This window comes from Dermacentor variabilis, unplaced genomic scaffold (assembly GCF_050947875.1).
Source record: "Dermacentor variabilis isolate Ectoservices unplaced genomic scaffold, ASM5094787v1 scaffold_13, whole genome shotgun sequence".
NCBI classification, from domain to species: domain Eukaryota; kingdom Metazoa; phylum Arthropoda; class Arachnida; order Ixodida; family Ixodidae; genus Dermacentor; species Dermacentor variabilis.
This window is the reverse complement of record NW_027460291.1, coordinates 36944905-36958087: the sequence shown is the minus strand read 5'-3', so window position 1 is coordinate 36958087 and position 13183 is coordinate 36944905. Positions and strand designations below refer to the sequence as shown.

General features: G+C 49.2%; 1 protein-coding gene and 1 pseudogene across 6 annotated transcripts in view; both read left to right on the top strand.

Moving 5' to 3' along the window:
• LOC142566854 (organic cation transporter protein-like) overlaps positions 1–13183 on the top strand; it is a 119372-nt gene that overhangs the window by 79330 nt on the left and 26859 nt on the right. For 3 of the 6 annotated variants that reach the window (XM_075677761.1, XM_075677756.1, XM_075677757.1), the window contains exons 7-9: positions 6618–6765; positions 10569–10654; positions 11164–11375. In XM_075677761.1, coding sequence (XP_075533876.1) covers positions 6618–6765; positions 10569–10654; positions 11164–11375 — 446 coding nt within the window. The remainder of the gene's footprint in view (positions 1–6617; positions 6766–10568; positions 10655–11163; positions 11376–13183) is intronic. The other 3 variants (XM_075677758.1, XM_075677760.1, XM_075677759.1) reach the window with 3 other exon arrangements.
• Positions 5689–6518, top strand: LOC142566779 (uncharacterized; annotated as a pseudogene).

Sequence of the window (13183 nt, the reverse complement as noted above, 5' to 3'; positions counted from 1 at the left end):
TTGAAGCTACCACCCCCAGATAAGAATCTCAGTAAGGAAGAACAGGTTACATGGAGAAAGCTGCAAACCTATACATATAACAACCTGCACATTCTCCATAAAATTCATCCGGAAAGATATACGGACACATGCCCATGGTGCGGAGCCACGCCAACCTTAGACCATATCTCATGGGCATGCACGGCATATCCACAAAATACAAACACAGAAATTACAGAGCATACACAATGGGAGGCGGCGCTGTCCAGCTCACAGGAAGAGGTCCAAAGGGCCATCATCCGACAAGCAAGACGGCGCGCGGAAGCCAGTGGGGCCCTTGTCTAGGGGCTCCACCCATTGAGCGTTTTATTCTACAATAAAGTTGTTCTTCTTCTTCTTCAGTGTAGTCGGCCGTGGAAATTCTGCGACAGCACGAAGTTTGTCAGGGTAGGGAAGGACGCCGTCTTTGGAAACGACATGGCCAAGTATGGTCAGCTGGCGGGCTCCGAAGCGGCACTTTTTCAAGTTAAGTTGAAGGCCGGCGGTGGCAAGGCAAGTAAGGACTTCGCGTAGACGAGAGAGGTGAGTGGTGAAATCAGGGGAGAAAACTACCACGTCGTCTAAATAACACAGGCACGTCTTCCATTTGAGGCCTCGCAGAATGTTATCCATCATCCTTTCGAATGTCGCGGGCGCATTGCAAAGGCCGAATGGCATTACTGTAAACTCATACAGGCCATCAGGCGTAATGAAAGCTGTCTTCGAGCGGTCGGATTCATCCACTGGCACTTGCCAATAGCCCGATAGCAAGTCCAAAGTAGAAAAGAATTCAGCACCATGTAAACAATCCAGGGCGTCATCTATGCGCGGTAAAGGATAGACATCTTTTCGTGTAATCTTGTTGAGGCGACGATAGTCTGCACAGAAACGAATCGAGCCATGTTTTTTCTTAATGAGTACTACAGGCGACGACCAAGGGCTGCAGGATGGCTTGATAACACCACGGTCAAGCATGTCTTCAACTTGCTCGGCGATGACACGACGCTCGGTGGATGACACGCTGTACGGACGCTGGCGTAATGGTACGTGATGTCCCGTATCAATGTGGTAGGAGACGGTACTTGTGCGGCCTAATGATGCTTGGTTCCAGTCAAAAGAGGCGTGAAAATCATTTAAAAGAGTTATTAGCTGCTCACGTTGTGTCGGCTCGAGGTCATCGGCAACGCAGCGACAAAAAACATCCGGTGGTACTCGGTTAGATGGCACATGGGGTGTCAGTGCTGTTACGTTGGCAGTATCTACGTCGTCAGCAATAGGGAAATGCACAATAACGTCAGCGTCCGCAGACTCGATGGTACCAATAGTCTCGCCACAGTGCAAAGCCGAAGTGTACGAATTTGGGTTTGAAATCAGTATTTCTGCAGCACCATGGTGAACCGTGAGGAGGGCGAACGGCAACAATATAGGTTGGCGGCGAATGAAGACGGCAGCGGGTGTAAACATGACCGTCGCTTCGGCAAGCGATGCGCATGAAAGAGGGACAAATACAGCACTGTGAGGAGGAAGGTCAGTATCTGAAGCTACACCAGATCCTGCTAAGATCCTTAACTTGAAAGTCGTGAGATGGCAAATCGCACAGAACGGAGAACTGGACCTCAGCACGTGCACAGTCAATGACGGCATGATGGCGCGACAGAAAATCCCAACCGAGAATCACATCGTGGGAGCAACAAGTTAACACAAAGAAATCAATCGAATACAAGATGTCTCGAACCAGCACCCTGGCAGTGCACATAGCGACTGGCTGTACTTTTGCACTGGCTGTTCTAAGCAATGGTACCGACAGCTTCATGGTCACTTTCCGTAATGCACGACAAAGCTTATCACTAATCACGGATACAGCAGCACCTGTATCGACGAGCGCAAGAGATTTGATGCCATCAACGGACACTTCAATGACGTTAGCGGGGGAAAAACGAGGACTTTGATGTTCCGACGATGACGCACTTCGTGCCTCAGGAACTGCGGAAATCAGTTTTCCGCCTCAGTAGTACTGGCGCTGAGTCTACGACGCATGGGTGAGAGTGAGCGCCGACGAGGGGAAGGCGAGCGACGAGTGCCGTAGAGCTGTGACTGTGGTGCCGGTATGTCATCAGCAGCGTAGACTTCCGGTGGTGGTCGTTGAGGCATACGGAAAGGTCGGAAGTCGGAGCTGGGTCTTCGCGGGCTGCCCACGAAGGCCGGCAAGCGCCGGCGGCAGAAGCGCACTACATAACCCGAGGTACCGCAGGCATAGCATATTGGGCGGTTGTCAGCAGTGCGCCAAGGATTTGTACCCTGCTGCTGTGCACTGAAAAAGGGATCCGCCGGCTGGCGAGGCAAAGGCCAAGGAGAGAACACCGGCGGGCGAGGCGCTGAAAGCCGAGGAGAGAACCCCGGCAGATGAGGCGCCCGTGCAACGGCTTCAGCATACGTCAGAGGCGCGGCCACGGGAGCCGACTGACACGGAGGTGGAAGAGCTTCGGTCACTTGCTCTTGAATTATCTGTCGGATCGCTGGAGCGAAACATTGAGAAGGATTCTCCGTGGTCGGCAAAATCGAGAGCTGTCGTGCAACCTCCTCGCGCACAAATTCTTTTACTTGCGTCAGCAAAGTTGTGTGGTTGTCGCCAATAATTAATGCTGCTAACGAATCTTCCGTAGGCGGTGGGCGCCGAGCAAAGATGCGTTGTTTCCGTAGCTCGTCAAAACTTTGGCACAAATTGATAACTTCAGCCACGGTACGCGGATCCTTCGCTAACAACATTTGAAAGGCGTCCTCATCAATGCCTTTCATAATGTGTTTTATCTTGTCCTGTTCTGACATTGAGGGATTCACGCGCTTCCACAGGTCAATGACATCTTCGATGTAACTTGTGAAAGTTTCACCGTGATGCTGCGCACGCCCCCGTAAGCGTTGTTCTGCGCGAAGCTTGCGCACAGCGGGGCGCCCGAACACTTCTGCGAAACTTGTTTTGAATGTGCTCCATGTTGCGAAATCGTGTTCGTGGTTTCGGAACCGGAGGTTCGCGACGCCGGTTAAATAAAACAGCACGTTGTGCAACTTGGTGACGTCGTCCCACTTGTTATGCTGGCTCACCCGTTCGTAAGATCACAACCAATCCTCCACGTCATGATCATCGGTGCCGCTAAAGATGGCAGGATCACGCTGGCGCAACACACCGGAAACGATGACCGCCGGAGGCTGTGGTGCATCTTCCTGGGTGGTTTCGTCAGGCATGGTCGCAGCAGTAGGTGGCGTCCGGCTTCGGAGTTCCAGTTTCCGAGGTCTACCCCGCAGCTTCACCAAATAAAAGGGGGTTTATTGCAGCTCGTACGCGGGATCGCAAGTAGCACTTGATCGCGAGTCCTAGGCGTTCGCCTCAGCAGCCCGAGCTCGGGTCTCGCGCCGCAGCGGTGGCAGTCCGCACAGCGCCACATGCATATTGCCCACTACAGATTATATTTTTTTCTTCCTTTTTTATGGCAACGGGTAACAGACTACATAACAATACTAACAATAGAGCGGAGGTGAGATCGACCTGCAAAGCAAGAGAATTAAACGCAAAAGTAAGAATCACACCGAGTACAACACAATGATCCGTCTCTGGGCTGAGCGTGTCCTTCCTGGACACTGCGCGAGGCACGACCCCAGAGAACACGTATGCATTGCGGAACCCCTGAATGGACCTCGGCTCGCATCTCGTCCTGCATTTCCTGGACTCCTCTGAGAGGAGAGAGCGCCATCTCTAAAATAAAAAAGGCCCTGCGCTTCCGTAACGTTCTGCGGTACATCCTGTGACGTCGAGTAGCTTCGCGAACACGCGTAACTTTACCCGTATCAGTGTACTTTAGTAGATTTCTAGAGTGCCCGGATGCGAAATTTTCGCGCTGGAGTCGCATTGAAGCACGCAGTGACCATTTCGGACGAGGAACGAATGGCATTTCGATTCATTTTTTGTCTAGATCGAGTGTCACGAGGAGCAACTTTACAGAACGCGGCGGTGGGAGTCCATCTGCGTTCAATGCTGCTGTAGCTATCCCTATCGCTGCTTCGCAATTTTGGCGAAACTGCAATTTTTTTTCAGACACAGATGAAGTTTTAATGTTTCTCTTGACAGCTCCTATAGATGGTAAAGGTTTAGAAAAAAACGCAGGCGGGACCCTGGAGTAGCACCTACATATTCTAACATTTCTTCCTTTTGTGCGTCTACAATGGCTGCCACGTTTAATTAACTTCATTGTTTTCTACATTCTGCGCCGCACTAGAAGCAGTTGGAATCTTCAGGTGGGTCAGAACTTGGACGAATTGCTGAGGACTGTGCCGCCTTCCATTTTTATCAAACGAGCCTACACCAATCCATCGTGGCAGTGATATGCTTGCAGTATTCGAGTCAGTGGCCAAAGACATCAATACTTTCCGTCGTCTTGCGGTAAAAATGACGTCATGCACTATTATACTTTGATAAGATATCTCAGGATACTGCTTCAGAGATCTTCATTTCAGGAGATACTTTTTCCATGATTCTCATCGTTTCCAGAGGTGATCAATAAGCTCTTGACGGTACTGAAGTTATTGGATACGATCTCTGCGAGTAGCCTGCGTTCAGCTCGAGATGCTGCAGGAAATGGGGTCGGTATTTGTATGGCTCGAATTCCCAACCAGAAAGCGGGCTGGGCATACCTAGAGCGGTTCTCGTGCTTGTGATTGTGCACAAGTCAAAAAGCGGCAGTTCGACGTAGGCTTCGTTTGTAGGAGAGTAATCCTCAACTCTTCAGTCGTGTCTTATTCTCTTAGTTGAGTTCTGGCGTATCGGGAAATCTTCGGGGTCCTACGCTGAGCGCCTTACATGGCATCGCTCCTTCAAGGTCACTTCCAGTTCTTTCCGTCTTTAAGCATCATACCATCGTCCGCCTTACCATAATTATACCATCAAATCCCATAACCTTTGCAATAACAGCTTGGAAGTTGCAGTAACAGGCAAGAGAATGCCAAGGAGGTCGAATATATTGAATTATGTTCTTAGTTAGGTGCAACACGTGTCCGTCTTGACCGAAGCTACAATCTGCGTTACTGTCTGTGTAGGACATTTTAAGTATTCTTCCTTGGAGCTCCCGCGCATATCCAGGACTGCTGTTGAACTGCTTGTCAATGCTCCCAGCGGTTTTTCTTTGTCCTCTGTGTAAGCATTTATGGCTATTGTAAACCGTCGAAAACAGAGTAATAGTTGAAGCAGATCATCCATTAAGCTTGTCCCGTTTTTCGAACGTTCCTCCAGCAACAGATATCCTTTTATATGCGATGCTGAGTCGAACACAACTCGTAGCTTTGTCGCCAGAGAGACTTCTCGTATAATTTCGCGATGTGGCATGTAATATAGTCCGCCAAAGTCAGACATCACTTCGGGGAATTCTTTAGTACTAAAGCTCCAACGGCAATTCCTGTCTTGTAGTGCCATATTTTTCTGCCAGAGCATCTGCTGTAATCGCATGAAACGCGACTGTGACAATTACCTGCCCCTTTGCTGTTCAGTGCGTAGACTATGCGCGCACATCTTTTTGTTGGCGCTGTTGCCTTTCAAGCGCGGTGCCCAAGCTATATCGAGTCCTGTTTTATACTGCCGTCAGATAGAATAAACAACTTTCAGACATCTGTGTTTTCCTTACCAACATCGACGACGAGGATGGGACAAAGCGACACAGAATCTATGGCCACCACGTTAGGCAAGCTGCCGGAGTTCGGCCCGGACACAGACAACATCGACACCTACCTAGGAAGGTTCGATCTGTTTGCGAAAGCAAATGAAATAAACGCCGGGAAGAAGCTGAAAATCTTTTTCGCCGTCCTCGGAGAGAATGCATGTGTGACAGTACGTGGCTTATCACTGCCGAAAACGCCCACCGAGGTCAAGTACGAAGATGCCAAGAAAGTGCTTCAACAGCATTGCGCTCTAAAGCGGTCTGTGGTCACCGAGCGATACCACATCTAAAGACGGAACCAGGAGTCAAGTGAAACCATCGTGCAGTTTCTCGTGGAATTGAACTGGCTCGCCGCGACATGCCCTTTTGGAACTTTCCTGCAAAACGCTCTACAGGACCGTCTAAATGCTGGACTACAGAGCGACACAATCGGATACCGTTTTTCTCGCGTTGCCCGACGACGAGGTCACATGGGACCGAGTCTGCAAGGTATATCCACCGCCATGGAAGCTGCACAGAAGGATACCCCGGACATGCTGGTCGACAACGGTGTTGCCAGCAACGATGATATGCGCTGGCATCTTCGGGACGGGCCCACGTATGGGGACTGCTTAACGCCTGCTTCAGGTGAACGCCGCGGGTCGGAACGGTATTGCATAATCTTATGGACCCAAGTATCGCGAGTGCTTAACGCCTGCTTCACCTCCGCCGCGAGTCGGCCGGGTATTGTACTATCTTCGTTAACGGCCCGCGTATGAAAAATTGTTGGTCTACGCGCCGATGGGATCCGCCAGATCCTAGCCATAGACAGCTTCGCTGTAAAAGAAAATCACTATCTGCCACTGAGCTTAAATTTACGCGGCTCCACTATACCTGGCTGCCTTCTCCAATCACTTCCAGTTTTATACCCGAATCTCCGCGCTGGCTCCTTGCTATGGGAAGATACGACGAAGCAAGGGAAGAACTCGAGAAGGCCGTGCGCAAGAACAAGGTGACCGGAGTCTCAGTAGAAGCCATCATCAAGGAGTTCAAGGACAAAATCTCCAAGGTAAGCGTGGTCTTTAGAAAAATGATATTTACTGTGCTCTCGAAAGAGCATTAGAAACTTTGGCGTGGGCAACTCAACGATATCCGCGCCTTAAACGGGCGCTTATGTTGCTGCATGCTGTCACTTTCACTGATTCGGTCTGTAGGCGATGGTTTTCCGTGGTCATGGCTTTCGTTGTAGCTACTTGGAAGCTAGGGCATAATGGACCGGGCTTATACCATAATGACTAGGACATAATAAACTGAGATTCCGCGGCTACCTTAATTCTCCACAAGAAAAGTAGGAAGATACCTATAAAGAAAGGGGTCAGACAAGGAGACACAATCTCTCCAATGCTATTCACTGCGTGCTTGCAAGAAATATGCAAGCTATTAAACTGGGAAGGCTTAGGAGCAAGGATCGGCGGCGAATACCTCAGCAACCTTCGGTTTGCCTATGGCACTGTTCTATTCAGCAATATACTGCAGACGAGTTACAACAAATGATTGAGGACCTTAACAGAGTGAGTGTAAGTGTGAGGTTTAAGATTAATATGCAGAAGACAAAGATAATGATGAATAACCGTGCAAGTGAACAAGAGTTCAGCATCGCCAGTCAGCCTCTAGATTCTGTGAAGGAGTACGTTTACCTAGGTCGATTAATCACAGGGAACCCTGATCATGACAAGGAAATTCATAGAATAAAGATGGGTTGACTCGCATACGGCTCACATTGTCAGCTCCCGACTGGAAGCTTACCATTATCATTGGAAAGTAAGGTGTAAAATCAGTGCATTTAACCGGTGCTGACATATGGAGCAGAGACTTGGAGACTGACAAAGAAGCTGGAGAACACGTTAAGGACCGCACAAAGAGCGATGGAACGAAGAATGTTAGGCATTACCTTGAGAGACATAAAGAGAACGGTTTGGATCAGAGAGCAAACGGGTATAGCCGATATTCTAATTGACATTAAGAGCGAAAAATGGCGCTGGGCAGGTCATGTAATGCGCAGGTTAGATAGCCGTTGGACCGTTAGGTTTACAGAATGGGTAGCAAGAGAAGGGAAGCACAGTAGAAGACGGCAAAAGACTAAGTGGTGCGATAAAATTAGGAAATTCGCGGGTGCTAGTTCGAATCGGTTGGCGCAGGACCGGGGTAATTGGAAATCGCAGGGAGAGGCCTTCGTCCTGCAGTGGACATAAAATAGGATGATGATGATGGCGGTGGTGATGATGATGATGATGATTATGGTTATGATGATGATGACGACGACGATGATGATGATGATAATTATGATGATGATGATGTATAAACAGATGATCTAAAGACTTCTTTCAATGCTTTCATATGTCTTGCTTTTATCCACCGCTCAAGACCGCCTAATTCAGGTGAGGATGACTTCGTATGGCGGGGGCTGGTCAGACTACTGAGGAAAAGGTCATGGCATCCATCCGATATTTGTCTTTGGTCACTGCAAGCATTGCAAACTTGCCGGCTGCCAGCAAGATTTTTATCACGATAGCAATTATATACATACTCCAGGCGCAGTTTCGCCGTCGCCGTGATGTTCCGTATGAATTCCAAGTGCGATAAATTTGAGCCGCCCGCGCGCCGTAGGCTGTGGGTGCTTAAGGCAAGTGTGCGAGGGTGACCAGAGAAGGATGTTGGCTCGTTTCGCGCCGCCTTCCCGCGCCCTCCATGTTAGAGGTCGCGTGATCAGACGACCGTTTCCTCCTCTAGCCTGACCATGGCTGTGCATGGCTGTCCGCGCGTTTGAGCGTATTTGCGGCTGGTGAGCCTGAGTAAGGTGCGGGGGGTGGTTTTGTTACGGGCGAGTCGAGATGGCTGATGGCTTCAAGCGTGGTGTCTTCCCGCACGCATATTGTTAGAGGTCGCGAAGTTTAGTATAGATGCGGTGAAGCAAGCGTCAGCACGAGACATTCGCTCCACATTGACGGAGCTCCTCATTTCCCCGGCGTTGTGACAGCAGGTTCTAATGGCCATCAAGTTAGATCTGTTCATGTTTGTGCACACGTGACACCATGCTTGTTTAGTTTGTAAATGAATGTTTACAGCAAATTATACAGCCGATACTTCGCTATCGCTATGAGTGACTCGTCGTTCTTGCGAAATCGTCACTTTATTTTCCCGCTGTTACTTCGAAACTAAGCACGGACCACAAAGCTGTTTGCAAGCCAGAACGATTTGTATAAGAACGGGGCCGGCCAATGTTGATAGAGTGAAGCACACGATAGCGAAGGCACCACCTAACGACAAGGAGTTCGTAAGAATAAAGAACCTTCAGAAACCGGGATGAAATTCAGAAAGCCTTTAGCCCGTAAGATATTTGATATTTTCATCATTTCCCGGTGGCCTTCATTAATAACATATTTGTTTCGTTAACAGGATGGGCAGGCGCGCCTGTTCCTATACAAGTGCGCGAACTGCCTTGCCAGTAGATCTAGGCTCCGGTCGTCGGAATGAACATTTTGACACTGTTCTAATCCAACAATATAGGCATAGGGCGCGCGGCAAATAATACAAGCACTGCAAGAACAATCTAAACGCAAAAACTGTCCGGGTCAGCCGTTAATCCTTAAATCACGAGAGCGCTACTTCAAATAAATCGGAAACCGTGCTGTCGTTACACTGACTACTAACGGCTGGCCTAATGTCGCAGGACTCCCGCATGCGAAGCGCTGATCCTGTCCACGGGAATGTCGATTCGCAATATCTCAAAGGGGGCTCTGCTATATCAACTCGCACCCGCGCAGTTGGGGCCGTTATTCGCAAAATTTTCTTCCCGTAATTACTGCTTGCCGTGGACTGCCTTCGATAGGGCGTTCTTTATCACGGTCGACTAGCGATTGTTCTCTCGCGTGGAACCGCTCTATGCCAAAGAAACCGCTTCGCGGACACGTGGCCCACGTTGGGCCGAATTCATAAAGCGAGAGTAAAGGATCATTATTGACCAGCTCCACTCCTAAATAATTGAATTTCAATTTATTTACAGCAAAGACCAGCAAGTGCGATGCTGTGGGTGACCAGGAAAACAAAAAAAAAGTTGTGTAGGACAGCTTGAGGATAATTGTGCTCGTGATTTTCCTGCACGTGTTCTATTGGGTACATATTGCGTTGCGTATACGGGATCCCGCAGTGGGTAAGTTCTTGTCGTTTCAACGCGCTCATACCGGCACAGGGCAGCACTTGCGGCTTTTTTTCGATACTCGGCCAGCATCGTGTCGCGGCATTGATACGAGTAGGAGAGGGGGGGCGGCTTGATTGGTCTCCCCTTCCCTCGCTAAACTGCCAGGTCGTCACGGCTATTATTGAGCTCCGCTTGTGCTGCAGTTCCACATTGTGCCCCAGAATGGAACCGGCCGTTCAATGCCCGACGTGAAGCTTTACAACACCGGTGGCTAGCCGGCGATAGGATTTGCCTTCTGGAAATGGTTCTCAGAAGGAATACGACACACGACCAAGTGATTTCTTCAGTGGCCGGTAAAATCGAAGTGCACGAAATCCTCACGATAGAACACAGCCGTTCGTTCACTCACGCAGGCGCCGCCCCCGATCTTTCATCAGCGCGGCAGTTGTCTCGTGATGAAGGCTGTCATTATTGGTGAGCGTCGGAGCGTCGGCCGATAAGAAAATCTCTTACGCAAGAGAACTTTATTGAGTCTTGATCTACGAATGAGTTTATGAAAATATTCGCGTTGAGAGTGATAATGCTCTGGTTCTCGGCCGTGCGCACGATACGTAGATTAAGTATCGCATTAAATTTCTTTGCCATTTTTTCTCCATTTCTTTTTTATTCCACAGGACAAGCTGTCCTCAAAGCCCACGTTCACGGATCTTTTCCGGTCAAGAAGCATACGAATTACGTCGTGTCTCCTGTCTTCCAAGTCGTAAGTTTCTCGTCGATTATGGTGAAGAATATTGCATCTACGGCATGACTCACCCCGTGGGCGGCATGTGTATCTATAGAAGCAACCGTTCATCTACATAGTCCACCTTACCCATAATTTATTATGAGCCCACGTGACTCATTCAATGCTGTGTCGACCAAGCAATGACCCAATATTGATTGCCTGAGCAGTGATCTTGGGCACTATATAATGATGGGCAAACTATTTAATATGAGGATTTCATATCAATCTAATTGGGTGAGAAGGTGGAAGGGTATGACAACTACATGCGATGAATCTCGTTGAGAATAGCAATATCAAAACTAAATAAGGCCCTTTTCTGGAGGAGAGTTTTTAACACATTTTTACGACTACTTTTTCCACGTGTAATCTAAATCCACCGTCTTGCTCAGTAACTGACAATGCTTGCTCTTCACAATTTTAAATAGCCAAGTAAGGCCGCGCCATCATGCTTTCGGGGCAATGACTGACAGGGTCTCGCCGCGCAGGGTGCTAGACACGCTGGTGTACTACAACCTGACCTACTCGAGCATCCTTCTGGGCGACCCGTACCTGAGCTTTGCCTTGGTTGCAGCGGCCGAGTACCCGGGCAGGCTTCTCGGCGTGGTCGCTGTCAACTACTTTCGACGCAGGACCGCCTACATAGGCCTCTACGTCTTCGCCTCTATCTGCTCGGCGGTCGCCATCTTCGTGCCGGCAGGTGAGTACAGTTTTAACACTATAATTTAATGAATGAATGAATGAATGAATGAGAACGAACGAACGATCGAACGAATGAACGAACATACGAATGTCTTTAGAGTTTGTGGTATCTCCGTCTGGTCATTCCCATACTCTGAAACGAAGTGCCCAGAAACCGTACCACTCTTCGTCTAGACCGAAGGCAGAGCACACTTTCTTGGCAATTTTTATTTCCTCTCAGGATGCAAAATAAAACTCAGTAAAATTAGGGAAATGCCCGCACCTACGATGCAATAGTGGACATAAAACCAATATCACTTAATAAAATAGGCTTATAATCATAAGCAAGGAGTTAAAGATTTTGTATGAAAACGTCCGAGGTTTAAAGAACTAAAACGAATTATATATTTCATAATATTTCCCCTTCGAAGTATCGCCATATGTTCCTCTTTTAGACACGCCAAGGTGGCCTAGTGGCTATGGCGTTGCTCTACAAGGCCGAGGGCGCGGGTTCGAATCCCGGCCGTGGCGTCCCCATTTCGATGGCGGTGAAATGCACAAACGCCCGTGTACCATGCACTGAGTACACTTTTAAGAACCCCAGGTGGTCAGAGTTAATCCGGAGTCCCTCAGTACGGCGTAACTCATAATAAAATCGTCGTTTTGACACGTCTAAACCCAACAACTGTATTTAAAGGATCCATCGCTGAAGAGGCTCACAAGATTCTCAAGAACAAGATAATCTCTCCGCACACCATCACGTTGTTTCCAGCTCACCTCGACCCCCAGCTTGACTCGTTTCCCAATCTTAATGACATTGCCCACTCCCAAGCGCGCGCACTAACCCACCGGGCGGGAGCAAGATTGAGCTCAGACTCCGGGGTTCTCGAGTTTCGGGACACTCTCACTACTTTCAGCGAAATTACTACGCACTATCACCTGGGTAGGAGAACTTGTCCTCCCCCTCACTGCAAACTGGCTAGACCTCTGGCGTCCACTTTACGCATGCTTCAGACGCAGTGCTATCCAAACCTGGCCCTTTTCCACACGATCACTCCAGAGGCTTTCAGCTCTACTTGCCCCGACTGTGGGGCTGTTAGCAATCTCGCACACATGCTCTGGCGATGCCCCTCGTTACAGGGACCCAATCGCATCACAGAACAAGAATGGAGCTCCGCCATCCGGAGCTCAGAATATGCACGTCAAACTTGGGCTGTCCAGAGAGCCCACGATGCGGCGGTTAGGCTCGGCCTACCAGTCCCCACGTGGGAGCGGCCCGCAGCTCTGCGCTAGGGCAAAGCTTCTCAGGACATTGTTATTAAAGTTCTTTGTCTGTCTGTCTGTTCCACTTTTACAATCTCGCAGGCACACTGGATAATGGTGTTTACGTTACGCCAGAGAAAACCGTCGCCTTTTGATTAGAAGCTATATTCAGTTCATCCTAACGCTAGAAGCTTCCAAATAAAGCATAACAGTGTCTTATATTTCTCAAACCGCTTTGGTCATTATTTTGAAGATATTACATGTTCAGAAACATGATTATGTGCGCAAACTCCGGCTTGGAAACTGCGGAAACTGTTGTTGTGACATACTACTTGCCTATCATTGAGGCGACGAGAGTTGCCTCAATGATGGGCACTTCTCCGCGACGAATCAAGAATTCGACGAGGGAGACTTGAAAAAGAGCCCGGCCATCTCCACGACGAATCAAGAATTCGGCGCGGGTGACGTCAGCACCCGCCCCGCCTGGTTCCTGCCTACGAGGAGTCGCCAAAGGGATTTAAGGAAGAACCAGAGCATTGTGGACACAGAGAGTCGCCTCCAGCC